The sequence below is a fragment of the Colletotrichum abscissum genome (genome assembly GCF_030869225.1).
Source record: "Colletotrichum abscissum strain IMI 504890 chromosome Unknown Scaffold_1.1, whole genome shotgun sequence".
Classification (NCBI taxonomy): Eukaryota; Fungi; Ascomycota; class Sordariomycetes; order Glomerellales; family Glomerellaceae; genus Colletotrichum; species Colletotrichum abscissum.
The window spans coordinates 1257811-1270809 of record NW_026849987.1 but is presented as its reverse complement, the minus strand read 5'-3'; the positions used below and the strand labels follow the sequence as shown (position 1 = coordinate 1270809).

Below are 12999 nucleotides of genomic sequence, written 5' to 3'. Positions count from 1 at the left end.
ACCAATTCCTCGTCCACGGTGTTTGCTGTGTCTTGAAAGAAATAAACAATCTCGATACCTACGAAATCTCGAATTGGAATTGATCTTTTGAATTTGACAGCCGAGGCTAACGCTTCAAAGCTGTGTAGAGAGCCCTCGCCAGTGCCGGATGACAACCAATATCGGCTCGGCATTCAAAGTAGTAGAGCAGAGTCTCCCAGATAAAGGCAGTGACTCTCGCGCATCGGAATTCCCATTGAAGTCTATGCATCTATCCGAGGTGAAGCTCCAAACGAAATCCCGATAGGTTCTTATCGTTATCGGAGCTCTAGCGCTGTCTGATTTATAGAGATCTGATTGGCCAGCGCTGACTGGGGGTAAGGCAAGCTTGCCTGCCATCCCGTTCGGCGCAGCGCTGCTCTGCTGAGGAAGTGCTTTAACCAAAGAAATTTCAACCATCGTCATCGCCCCCAGAATCAACCACAACTTCCATCACGTACCACCCGGCCTCGCATATACCCTGTCAACTTCACGAGTTCATCAGATCAATCACATTTCAAAATGGACGCGTAAGCTTTACCCCCCTTGAATGATCCCCTGGAAGTACTAGAGGAACATAGAGATCAGACATAGCGACTAACGCGCAATTCATCACCAGCCTTACCAAGACCGAGGAGGCCCAGCTCCAGCAGAGACTTCAGAAGCGCCAGGTCAAGGAGTTCATGAACGTACGTTTCTCTCTTCAACCTCCCATTCCGCCATTCACAAAAAAAAAACACGAAACAATCCGTTCCTCCGTCTCCCATGTTTCTTTCCTCCTTCGGTCGCTGTTCGAAAAAGCGATAAGACTCCCAAGACTCTGTGGCTAATCCCTTCCCCCCCTTTTTACAGCTCTTTGGCAACCTCGTCGACCACTGCTTCACCTCGTGCATCGACGACTTCACCTCAAAGTCCCTCTCCTCCCGCGAGACCGGCTGCATCACCCGCTGCATCCAGAAGCAGATGTTCTCCCAGCAGCGCCTCAGCGAGCGCTTCCAGGAGCACAACGCCCAGATGACGGCCCAGATGCAGGGACAGTAAATCCACAGTCGAGAAAGAAATCCCAAATGATGTAAAAAAGAGAGAAGAGAATGGGCACGCAGAGGGTGTTCGATAGAGCGAGCGCGCGCGCGCGTGCTGATGTAACAGTATTCCCAGCAAGGCAGGCGCAGACAAGCCCAGTCGGAGGGGAGAAGGCCCTGGGATTTGCAACATTTACCACACACGATCTCCAAATTAACGAAGCCAGGCGAGTGAGGTGGGACCGACAACCACGAACGAGGAGGGTTTCCTGTATATTACATTATGTTACGTTTTCCTTCCTCTGACCGGTGGTTAGAAGACGTGGCATAGTACCTTTATGCGGGTTTGGAATAAACACCGCTGTATGAAGGGAGAAACGAATGGATAAAATATCTACTCCATGAGCCGTCGAGACCGTTTGATTGTATGCCATCAATTCGGGAGACAAAAATCACAGTGAAAACGGGCGTCATTTTGGTCGTACCCAGCAATCTGCTAGGGGTATCCACAAACTTGATCCTACGTAGACTATGGGATTTCCCAGTGACGATGGCTGGAATAGGTATGATGCACCCACGTTTATCCTACACACTTAAACGCCTAAACCCTTTTGTCGTTGTTCCCCTCCAAATCATTCATTCCCTTGTGGCCGACGATAACCCCTTCGGCTTCATTATTTCTATCTCAACGTCCATCCTCATCCTTCCTCAAGACTCTTCGAGGTCTTCGCTTAATACTTCCCTCACAGCCTCCAACTGCGAGAGGACCTTGCTCTCCAGGACATTTCCTGGCTGGCCATTCTCATCCGACGCGCCAGTCTTGATGCTCTTCCACTCCACCTCACGCTGGCCCAGCGGCAGAAGTCTGTCGCGCAGCAACTTGCGGCTCGATAACCAGAAGTCGATGTTTTCCAAAAGGGAGGCAGCATCCCATTGGATCTCTGGGGTATCACGGTTGTTGGCAGTTCGCAAAGCGGCGATAACTCTTGTCAACAGAGCAAGAGAGTGCACCTCTGATACTGCAAGGAGCGTCACATAGTGCGGCGTCTCTCTCGATGCTGTACGACTGGCGCCAGGTGCCTCGAATCGGTCAACGCTAGACTTGAGAAGCAGAGGGAACTGGTTAAGAACGTAACCCAGTTCAGGCGCAACCGTTCCGCCCAGGGCAGTGAGAAGATTCAGCAATAGGGGCAGAACACCCTTGACCCAGATGCTGTAGCATCGCTGGGGTCCAACAGCTTCCGAGAAGGGAGAGATATTTCCGCGGCGCATAAAGTTGGTGATGCCTGCCGAAGTCAGGTGGCTCAGCAAGCCGTCGCAAGCCATCTGTTCTGCCACCGCCGGCAGGGTAGAGAGCTCCAGCAAAAAGAGCAAGCTCAACTCGCCATAGATCGGGTCGCCGTTGATGGAAAGTTTGTCAGCCCAAGAGAAAAGTGATGTCGCTGCGTGCATGGCATCATATGATGCCATAATGTTGAGTACCTGTGTTTGACATTGGTCAATGGTTGGCATGTTGAGACAAGCTTGCAAAATGGCCGTAAGCAGAGCAAGGTCCTCAGGTGCAACGGCAGCCTCGGAATCGTGCACAAGGGCAACGAGAGTTCTGAACCCCTTTGCGACTACTCGGTCGAGAAGGTTCAGAACAGTCTGAGTAAGTGTGATCGAGAAGCCGTCACCTCCGTTCTTCGAGGCTCCCAGGGACTTCTTTTCCGCAGCACTATACGCACGCAGGGTAACATAGATTGCCTTGAGCATCGTGCGGTAGTACGAGATTGATTCCGGGTTGAAGGGCTCCTCGACAGCGCTGATGATGGTGAACAATGTTCCCAGAAGTTGGTTCACATCGTGAGATGAAATGGGACGACCAACGAGACGCTGAACGAGAAGCAAACTCAGATCAGCTCGCTCTTCGACAATCCGCATGAAGATATTCTCTGGGCCTTGGTTGGACCGATTCGCTTCGAGACATTGCTGCGCAACTTGCAACATTTGTCTGGCGATGGTTTCGTTTTCTGCCAGAGAGCTACTAAGCTCAAGAAGCAGGTATTCCCATGCGTGGAACAGCGACTGCGGCAATATCAGTACGGGCCGAAAGGGCAGGTGGGTGTCCAGGTGAGAAACTTACAATCTGCGCGTCAACTAGGGACAGGTTGGCGTTGGCAATCCCCATCTCGTTACGAAACCCATTGTTGCGACGACCATGCCAGCCTGGATCGAAGCTCAACATCTCGGTTGCACTCTCCAGATCATAGAAATAGCTTCTACCTAGCTCGCCAGGTCTCAGTGATGTCCTTTTGAAAGCTTCTAACGAAACTCCGGGGTATTTGCTTGTGAAGTTTTTGGCAAAGTTGCTGTGCAGAGAAGTATTGTAGCTCGAAACTTCTACGCCGTCCCTTAGATAGTAGTCTAGGTCGGATACCAGGCTCTTGGCGAATATGTCGGCCCCGCCCATCTGCCGTAAGTGATAGAGCTGCATGGCGAATATCTCGGCAATGTAAGCGGCCATTTTGGCATCTGTGGCAGCCTTAACGGCATCTGTCTTGCTTGTGACGGTAAAGCTACTGAGGTCCTTGACGTAAAGGCGCAGAGAGTCCAAGAAGGACGAGTCTTTTTGCATGGTGAAGATTGTCCAAGGCCAATGGTTCTGAGATGATGCAACGAAATCGAGGATCCTGACTGCCTCGCTTGTTTCCAACTCTTTGATCTTCTTCAGCTTTGCAAAGGCTGTCGCTAGCACCGAGTTGGGCGTCGATGAAGCGTCCTTCTTGACGCCCTTGAGGGCATCTCTGGGCGTCTTGCCTGTCAAGAGACAGTTTGATAGCCACTGCTGGCGGTTCTGCACAATTGTGGAGAAGAATTTCCACGTTGTCTGCACATCCTTCGCAACGAGGAAGGGCTTGTCGAGTCGCGACAAGACTTCGATAAATGACCGGGACAAAAGGGGACCTAGGTATCCCAGAAGGGAAGGAGGATCATCGTGAGCTTTGGCAGCACTTAGCACCAGAGCCTCCAGGAGGAGCAATGCTGGTCGCCGGAATTGCTCGCAGATTGCACATAACCTTGCCAAAATCGATGACGTCTTGAAGAGGTGTTCTTCAAATGTCGCTGATGGTCTGTCCAGGTAGCTCGCAACACGTAGTAAGGTTGTCGTGAATCGCAAAGCGCATGTGAGCTGTTCCTGAGCTGAGGCTAGTCGATCTTGGTAGAATGTTGAGTCGGGGATTTGGAGACCATTGACCAAAGTTGTGAGGAGCGGCTGGAACCTAAGAGACCCTGTTGAGGGCGAGAGGAACGCATCGATAATGTAGGACGCTGCAGGTTCCAAGCAAGCCGCCAGCGTATCCGCGCTCTCTTGGTCACCCATCCCGTAGGTGTGCTCGATGATCTGATCCATGACAGGGACAACGTGCCGAATGAGCAGTGCTTTGTGAAGCTCTGATCCGAAGCGCCAAGTTGAGGAGGTCTCAAAGACGTCAACCGCGGCTTGAGCAATTGCGAGGCTGACTTTGCCCAAGACTTTGTCCGCCACGCCGAGCCAAACGTTGTTCGATATTTTCTGCCGTCCAACCAGCTTGTTGCCGGATTTGCGTTGAACAGCGCTGCTCTTGACGCTGTCAATGAGGCTAGAAAAAAGCCGTACAGCCGAAAGCAACAGTTCATATCGGTCTCTAACTAAGTCGAGATTACCGGTGATCTTTGCCAATTTTCCTGCTTGGGCTTCCGAATTGAGAAGTTCGCAACGCGCCAAGTAAGACCAGACTCTCGTGGGGCAAAGCGGCAGGATTGCATGTAAGAATTGAACGCATGAGTTGAGCACTGCGATGCCCTGTCCTTCGGTCGCCTTCTCGTCTTGCATATAGGCATCCATGGTCTCGCAGACAACCGCCACAAGGTCTTTGTTCCCGGAGATTTGCTTACCAATTTCATCCAAAAGCTCTTGTCCCGACTTGAGCGATGTTTCGCCGCTCAAGCCCTGCTTTTCAGACTTCAGTACCTCCGCGCGCAGTAGTGTTGCTAAGAGAGCAATAGTTTCTGCGGTTTCCTCTGGCTGGAACGCATCCAGCTCGCTGCGGTAAGTCTCAGGTGCCAGTTGGATTTCGAGCCTCTTGCCAAGCAAAGCAAGAGCAGAGTGCTCATACTCCAATAGAACCACGCGACCCGTATCCGTCACAAAGCGTCCTACTGTTTCCGCAGGTATCCTAAATACGTCGTCCACCCGAGTTCTGCGATTCCATGCCGTGGCAGGCGTGAAAAGCGGTATGTCTTCGAGTAGATAAAATGTGTTGGTATTGTCCTCCTCCTGGGCTAGCTCGTACTGCTGGTAGTCATCGGGGAGAATGAAGGTAAGTGATGGGGTTTTGCGCAAGAGGTTGACTACCGTATCCGTCCGGTCGTCAGCAACGGTGCAGTTCGCCAAAGTCCTGCAAAGATTGAGGAATGGCAGCAACTCAAATGGATATCGGTTGAGGGCCTGGTGGAAGTAATATTCGAGTGCAACATCGTCGTGGAGCACCTCGGCCAAAATATCACTTGAGGCATGCAGCGAAGGCTTCGAAAGGTCCCAATATTGCTGGCCAGCTCCCAGGACCGAAAGGAGAGAGGTGACAGAGTCTGACTGATACCCTACGAGGGGATATGTGGCTTTGAGGAAGTCGACATACGAAAGCCGGATTCTGGAACTCAGAAGTGCCGAGAAGGCTCCGTCACTGGAGGCCCCAATAGCCAGTGCCATCTCGGACAAGACTTCGTAAGCCCGTCCATGCGATGTGACAGCTACTGCCAGCTGCTCCACAACCTGCAAGTCCTTGTCCAAACCCGCATTGGTCAGGAAAATGTCAAATGACTTGCCGTCGAGAGAAACAATGCTCCCTGCAGAAAGACGGCGAGCGGTAGTGGGCCGAATCAAGACACCAGCCTCGAAAGTCTCCTGAGATCGCTGGTTCTGTAGCGCATCTCTCTTTTCGATTCGGTCGTGATGCGAATAGAACATGCGGTGGACAACGACGGTCCATGCAAATATGATGGGGCTTTGGCTCTCGCAATCGGCACTGGCTGCGGCGAGGATTGCATTGTGGACTTGCTCCAATACTGACGGAGCAGTAATGTAGGGGTCCTCGTCTCCACGATATTCAGGGGCCTCTTCGGCGAGACACTCGATAGATCGTGTAGGGTTCAGGAGCTTGATAGATATGGCTGAGATGAGAGATCTCAGGGGCATGATTAATGAGGCAATGGCATCAGTCGGCTGTCCGCTGTTAGTCCTGGCTTCCCAAAGAAGTCTGATTCTTGGTGAACTCACCGCGGTAATCCCGTTGAGAAAACCATAGTTATCCATCAAGGAAAACCACTGGCCAACCACCGCGGATGGTACAAAATCGTCGCCGCTGCCATCGACTGACTGAAAGACGACCGACAAGGCGTGTACAACTTCAGTGAGTGCTGTCCGCATCCATTCCAGCTCGATTTCTTCTCCCAGCAGGCTTTTATCTTCCACAACTGCTTCGAGCCCCTCGGCCAGTCGACCAATAGCCTCAGTGACATACTGCAAGTAGGTCGTGAGCAGATTTTCGAGGTATTTGGGACGCTCGTTCGCGGCGATCAACTGAGTTGTCGCGATCGGAAGATCAGCCGCAGAGGCTGGCGATGAAGGTTGGGTGTAAAGCACGTTCTCCTGCACCAAAGCAGCAGTCATCAGAAAGTGGCGTCTCTCTGCAAGATATGTCTGGAAAATTCGCTGTCGCCTTGACTCCTCTTTCTCGAAATCTGCCCAGATCGTCTCCGCATCCTGGGCGGCACCAGCGATAGGGACGAAAGATGACGATTGTACATTTGCGACGCCAGAAGCTTCCTGGAGGTTGATTATATCCTGGGAGGAGAGGGTTCCTGTTAGGTGGCTAGCTGGTCGCGACTGGAACTCGATGACTGTCGCGCGAAGCGCAGCAACGAGGTTGACCTTGGCATTCTTGCTCAACCACTGCGCATCCTCCTTGATAATTTTGATGTCGAAGTTGTCATTCGGTTTGGGAGTGACGTGTATAGCGGCGGTCCTCGTCTCGAAGTTCGACTTGGTGTGATCGCTCGGCGGCGCAAAGGCGGTCGACGGATCTTTTATGAGTGCTCGTACGAGATCATCTTGTAAAAACTGTACAACAGCTTCGCTCTTCCGCCTGGAGTCATCTTTGTCTGCCAGTGCAGCTGCGATGAGCTTCCAGGAGCTAGTTCAAGGATCAGTTTTCTGGACAATCAGCAAGTCAACAAACGCAGGTCTACCCACATAATGATGGTGTCTCCATTCAAGCATTCCTCCAGAGGAGGAAAGTATTGACGGTCTGCCACTTGCGCCATTGCCGCAGAGGTCGATTGGGCAGAGCAGTCAAGGTCCAGACTGCATCAGGCGAGGCTGCGATGAGCTATGTTGCCTGAGATGCAAAGAAAGTAAGTGGACGCGCTTGTACGCACTTGGACCCGCGAATGCTTTTGCAGCCTCTCTGCAGGTGGTTGACTGGAGCTCCCAAAAAAAGTGAGCTCAAGTTCCATGGTTTTTCCGGAAGTTGGCGCTAAGTCTAATTCGTCTTAGCGCCCGTTCTAGGCTCAATGCCACAATAGGCAGTCCCGGGCGCCGGGTCGCGATATAGCGGCGGGGCGGCCTGTCAGGGTATATTGCAGCTTGCCTCTAGGTACTTGTGCACTGTATTCTCAGTCGCAATGATCATCAATTAGTACAGTAAAAGTATACTCTCCGATATACTGTGCTACAATCAACTTTAGTGAGTCGCCGCCTTTTTATCTTCATTTCAACCCGTCCCATTGACTCACCTCATTCAAACCTCGAATGCCATTACCACCGAAGCGATACTTTTCGTGACAAGAGGCATTGGGATTCAGCAATTCTCTGCTGATTTGACTTACATTCGGCGGCCCCGGCACAATTTGCAAAATGCCGTCCTTAGATATCATCGATCACTCACCCCAGCATCCGGACCCTTCGCCACCAATTCCCACGGCATCCAACTTGATCTTGATCGACAACTACGATTCCTTCACCTGGAATGTCTACCAATACCTCATTCTCGAAGGCGCGAATGTGACGGTCTTCAGAAATGACAAGATCACGCTGGCAGAGCTGATTGACAAGAAGCCAACTCAGTTGATCATCAGTCCTGGGCCTGGACACCCCACCACGGATTCCGGAGTCAGTCGAGAGGCAATCAAGCACTTCTCTGGCAAGATTCCCATATTTGGTGTCTGTATGGGTCAGCAGTGCATCTTTGACGTCTATGGTGGAGAGGTCGGATCCGCAGGGGAGTGGCTTCACGGCAAGACATCCCCTTTGACACACGACGCCAAGGGTGTCTATGCTGGTCTGCGCCAAGGCCTTCCAGTTACCCGTTATCACTCTCTAGCCGGTACACGCGTGACACTTCCAGATTGTTTGGAGGTCACTTCTTGGGTTGCGACAGAGGACGGATCCCCCGGTATCATTCAAGGCGTGCGACACAAGGAGTACACCATTGAGGGTGTTCAGTTCCATCCCGAGAGCATTCTCACCGCAGAGGGCCGGACTATGCTGCGAAACTTTTTGCAACTTCAAGGTGGCACTTGGGAAGAGAACAGCCGGCTCCAGAAGGGCTCCGCGACCAACGGCGCCTCTGCTAAGACGACGTCATCTGCGCCGGCTGCAAGCAAGAAGAACAACATCTTGCAGCAAATCTATGCCCACCGAAAGGCTGCTGTTGCAGCTCAGAAGCTTATTCCCTCGCAAAGACCTGCAGATCTACAAGCTGCGTATGATCTCAATGCCGCTCCGCCTCAAGTCTCCTTCATTGAACGCCTTCGCCAGACCCCCTTCGATGTGTCCCTCATGGCGGAGATCAAGCGAGCCTCGCCCTCAAAGGGCATTTTCGATATCAATATCAATGCCCCGACTCAGGCGAAGAAATATGCCCTTGCAGGTGCCAGCGTCATATCCGTGCTGACTGAGCCTGAGTGGTTCAAGGGCAGCATCGAGGATCTGAGGGCTGTTAGACAAGTTCTGGACGGTATGCCCAACAGACCAGCGATCCTCCGCAAAGAGTTCATCTTTGAGGAATACCAGATTCTTGAGGCCAGACTTGCGGGCGCCGATACGGTCTTGCTTATTGTCAAGATGCTGGAGACGGAACTGCTGGAGAGGCTGTACAAGTATTCTCTTTCCCTGGGAATGGAGCCGCTGGTTGAGGTCCAGACAGCCGAGGAGATGACGACAGCCTTGAAACTTGGATCCAAGGCAATTGGCGTCAACAACCGCAACTTGGAGAGCTTCGAGGTCGACATGAACACAACAAGTAGATTGAGAAGCATGGTCCCAGAAAATACCATCATCTGCGCCCTGAGTGGTATCAACAGTCACCAGGATGTCATTCTTTGCAAGAACGATGGAGTCAATGCTGTTCTCGTGGGGGAGGCCATTGTCAGAGCGCCGGACACAACCAAGTTCATCAGAGAACTCTGTTCTGGTACAGACGCTGAGCCTGAACCGGTCAAGACCCAACCCCTTTTTGTCAAGATTTGCGGAACAAGAACTCCCGAGGCTGCCCTTGAGGCTGTCAAGGCAGGTGCGGACTTTGTCGGAATTTGCTTAGTTCCAGGTGCGAAGCGTTGCATATCTGATGAGACTGCTTCCGCCATCTCAGAAGCGGTACACACCTTCGTACCTACCGCCACACGTACAACAACGAGCATCCCTACAAAATCTGCTACAGATTACTACACTGCGTCTGTCGCCAGACTATCGAGCTCGCGTCCGCTCCTCGCAGGTATCTTCCAGAACCAGCCACTAGACGAGATTCTCGAGAAGCAGAAGCGTTTCAACCTGGACATTGTCCAGCTTCACGGCAATGAGCCGGTTGAGTGGGCCAACCTGATCCCCGTACCTGTTATTCGGGCTTTCAAGCCGAGCAACGTTGGCATCGGGAAGCGAGGCTACCACACCATTCCTCTGCTCGATTCGGGAGCTGGCTCAGGCAAGCTCCTTGACGTCTCCAGTGTCAAGGATATCTTGGCAAAGGATCAGGAGCTGCAAGTCATTCTTGCTGGCGGTCTCAACCCCGACAACGTGCTCGAGGCAGTCAAGGCTGTTGGGGAGTTTGGTGACCGTATCGTAGGTGTTGATGTGAGCAGCGGAGTGGAGGAGGATGGCAAGCAGAGCTTGGAGAAGATTAGAACGTTTGTCAAGAATGCGAAGAGCTTTAGATAGAGAGTTCGTGAAATGAGAAAGTGCCTAAGACTCTGTCAAGCGATCCAATCGAAGACTGTGATATTTGAATATCTGGACTTCAGCTCTGCCACAAAGCCCAGACCTTGATGTTCGCGAATAGTCCTGTCCATGATTCCACATCCTCGCATGACCCAAGACTGCTCTAAGATATGTGAGTAAGCTCAAATTGTGATTATTAGATTGTCAGTTTGCGCTATCCGCTTCTGTTGGATCAATAATCCTGCCTTCAGCTAGATAAAAGGGCAGATATCGACGATACTCAAGATGCCATAGGTTCTTATGAGATCGATGTTTGTCGCATTTCCAGATTTGTATTTTGGATGCCATATTAAATTGATTTCTTGAAATAATTCGGAAGGCATGGTGAGACTTCGCATCTCTCGCGCCTTCCTCCCAGTCTTTCGAGTGCTTCTCCATTTGTATCCTCCCTCCTTCCTTCCCTACTGCCCAGGTTCATTCCTTTACTTCCTCGAATCTCTCCGTATAAAACAGTCACCCTTTTCCCACCAATTCTCTCTTCCACCCCTTCACCCTTTCTACACCCTTTCTACCTCACTCACAGTCTCGGACTGACCTCTTCACACTTTCATCGTCAGCATTGGAGACCCTTCTTGCTCTTACCAACTGAGAACGCCCTTTTACCTTTTTCCCATCCAGTCTTACTCCAGCTCTTCACCCTTCTTACCTCGCTTGAAGTCTCAAGTCGCTCTTGCCTCATCTTCATCAGCAGCATCACAGACTTTGCTTCTCTTATCCCGTTGTCACCAAGTGAGAATTATTCTTTTCAAGCTTCACTTGCAACCATCGACCAAAGTTCATCCTTCACAATGGTTCGAGCAATCTTCAATAAGATGGTCATTACCGCTGCTGGAGACTTCCCTAGTGGTTGCTCCAGAGAGCAGATGGTCCAGTGGGTTAAGATGCGCAAAGGCAAATTCTCACGTCATTTGGACGAGAAGACGACCCATCTGCTATTCACCGATGAGGAGTTCAAGTCCAAGAACAAGCCCCACCGAAGTAAGGTCACCTTTCTCTTCAAATAACATTTTCTCCCCTCATGTTTCATTCCTTTCCTTTTGTTCCTTGCCCAGAAGCTAATTGTCTTTGTTATCTCTCAGTCAAAGAAGCAGAGAGAAGAAGCAAGACGAAGGGCGCGAAGAAAATTCACATTGTGAGCTGGAGTTGGTTCACCAAATCTTGCGGCGACAACATGAAACTCGCAATGAGGGAATACAAATACGATGCCATGAAGATCAAAGAGAAGAAGGATGCCAAAGCAGAGATCGAAAGGGCCCGGGCTGCAGCGTCTGCTTACAGGTGGATTCGTCCTGGTCAGTGAAGATTCATCAATCCTATTGCTTGAACACCGTTGACGTATCAATCCAGAAATGTACAGTGTCGCCAAAGACCTGACCTCCTTCGAGTACAAGGTTGATCTCTTCCGATCGTCTGAGAATGAGGATGGAACTCTGCACGAGAAGTACGAACTCTACGTAAGTCACAAGCGTTTATCCTTTCTGACTGGCTATCACAAACTTGAAATCGAGTCCAGCTGACATGTGGTGCTAAAAACTCAAGTTCTTCCGGTCTCACTCCTCTAGGCCGCACTTGTACTGGTTTGGCGCAAAGCTTTTCCATAAGAAGGACAACGGCAAGTGGGTTGAGCGCGGCATTGAGCGCCCGAGTCCCTGTTGTTCATCCTTCCGGAACGAGTATGACAGATTCAGAAAGTTCTTCGAGCTGAAGACCAAGATTCGCTGGGCAGACAGGGTCGCCAGAGCTGGAACCCAAGAGAAAACTGCGTTCAGTTACTCCCCTCCGGTAAGATCATCCTACCAATCAAATTGAGGCTCGAAATAGCAATCAACACTTGCTTACAATGAACCTTAGACTGGTGGAAAACCCGTGGGTTGCAGAATGGTCGGTGCACTTTACAACAAGGCGCTCAGAAGCAACAAGAAGATGCTTCGACGCTACGCTGAGCTCTTTGGAGATGAGTTGCCGTCCGACATCCAGATCGAAGACGCATGCAATGACGTCTTGAAGGACATCATCGACGAGGTTTGCGCAACCCCTGAGATTGATGCCAAAGACGAGAATGGAGTCAACGAGATGATCATGGCCAAGATGACCCTTGGCCCTGGCAAGAATGAAACTATCGACTCTGACATGGAGGGACACGCTGAGACCGATACTCTTTCCGATCCTGGCGACATGGCTCAGTCTTCTTCTGAGATTGAAGATATCGTCATGGAGATTCACGATGAGTGCCTTTAGACGGGCCGTTGACAGGGCTTGACAGTAACTCACTTACCTAGAATACTGGGTTTATTGGGACCTCGTCTGGTGCAGACGACATTCCAGGTATATAACCCCATGGGGTAACTAGCAGTCTTACTGATGAGATTGCGGATGCCCTTGATGCAAGTCTGCAAGAAGCAACAGCATAGTGAGTTAAACTTGAGCAACTACTCCACTGGCCAGCTACTTACCGTTCTTCAGATGCATCTGAGAAGAGACATCTCTCTTCTTTCTGGGATTTCGAGGTAGCTTTTTTGAGCGAGATTTTCGGCAATGGTTTTGAGCTTGGACGACAGACAGGAATGGCTTTGCATTTCGATTCCCCTTTTCACCATGGACTTCTACATGGGAAGTAGCAAGAAGAGGCCCACAGCTTTTATTCAAGGTTAGGTAATACCTTGA

The 12999-nt window shown here is 51.1% G+C and overlaps 4 protein-coding genes across 4 annotated transcripts; 3 read left to right on the top strand and 1 right to left on the bottom strand.

The window, feature by feature from the left end:
• Positions 1-540: 540 nt before the first annotated feature.
• On the top strand, positions 541-1059 carry CABS01_00385 (Tim10/DDP family zinc finger; the record flags this gene model as incomplete). Its single annotated transcript, XM_060533766.1, has 3 exons — positions 541-548; positions 638-707; positions 871-1059. 3 exons carry the CDS (start codon positions 541-543, stop codon positions 1057-1059), a joined length of 267 nt encoding a protein of 88 aa, XP_060406280.1.
• A 689-nt stretch (positions 1060-1748) lies between these two features.
• Positions 1749-7385, bottom strand: CABS01_00384 (uncharacterized protein; the record flags this gene model as incomplete). The annotated part of the gene is made up of 3 exons (XM_060533765.1): positions 1749-3107; positions 3166-7255; positions 7315-7385. The coding sequence occupies 3 exons, from the start codon at positions 7383-7385 to the stop codon at positions 1749-1751; spliced, it is 5520 nt and encodes a 1839-aa protein (XP_060406279.1).
• Positions 7386-7977: 592 nt separating this feature from the next.
• On the top strand, positions 7978-10275 carry CABS01_00383 (indole-3-glycerol phosphate synthase; the record flags this gene model as incomplete). The annotated part of the gene is made up of 1 exon (XM_060533764.1): positions 7978-10275. The coding sequence occupies one exon, from the start codon at positions 7978-7980 to the stop codon at positions 10273-10275; it is 2298 nt and encodes a 765-aa protein (XP_060406278.1).
• Positions 10276-11123: 848 nt separating this feature from the next.
• CABS01_00382 (uncharacterized protein) lies at positions 11124-12573 on the top strand (the record flags this gene model as incomplete). Its single annotated transcript, XM_060533763.1, has 5 exons — positions 11124-11313; positions 11415-11627; positions 11683-11789; positions 11875-12117; positions 12187-12573. 5 exons carry the CDS (start codon positions 11124-11126, stop codon positions 12571-12573), a joined length of 1140 nt encoding a protein of 379 aa, XP_060406277.1.
• Positions 12574-12999: the final 426 nt, after the last annotated feature.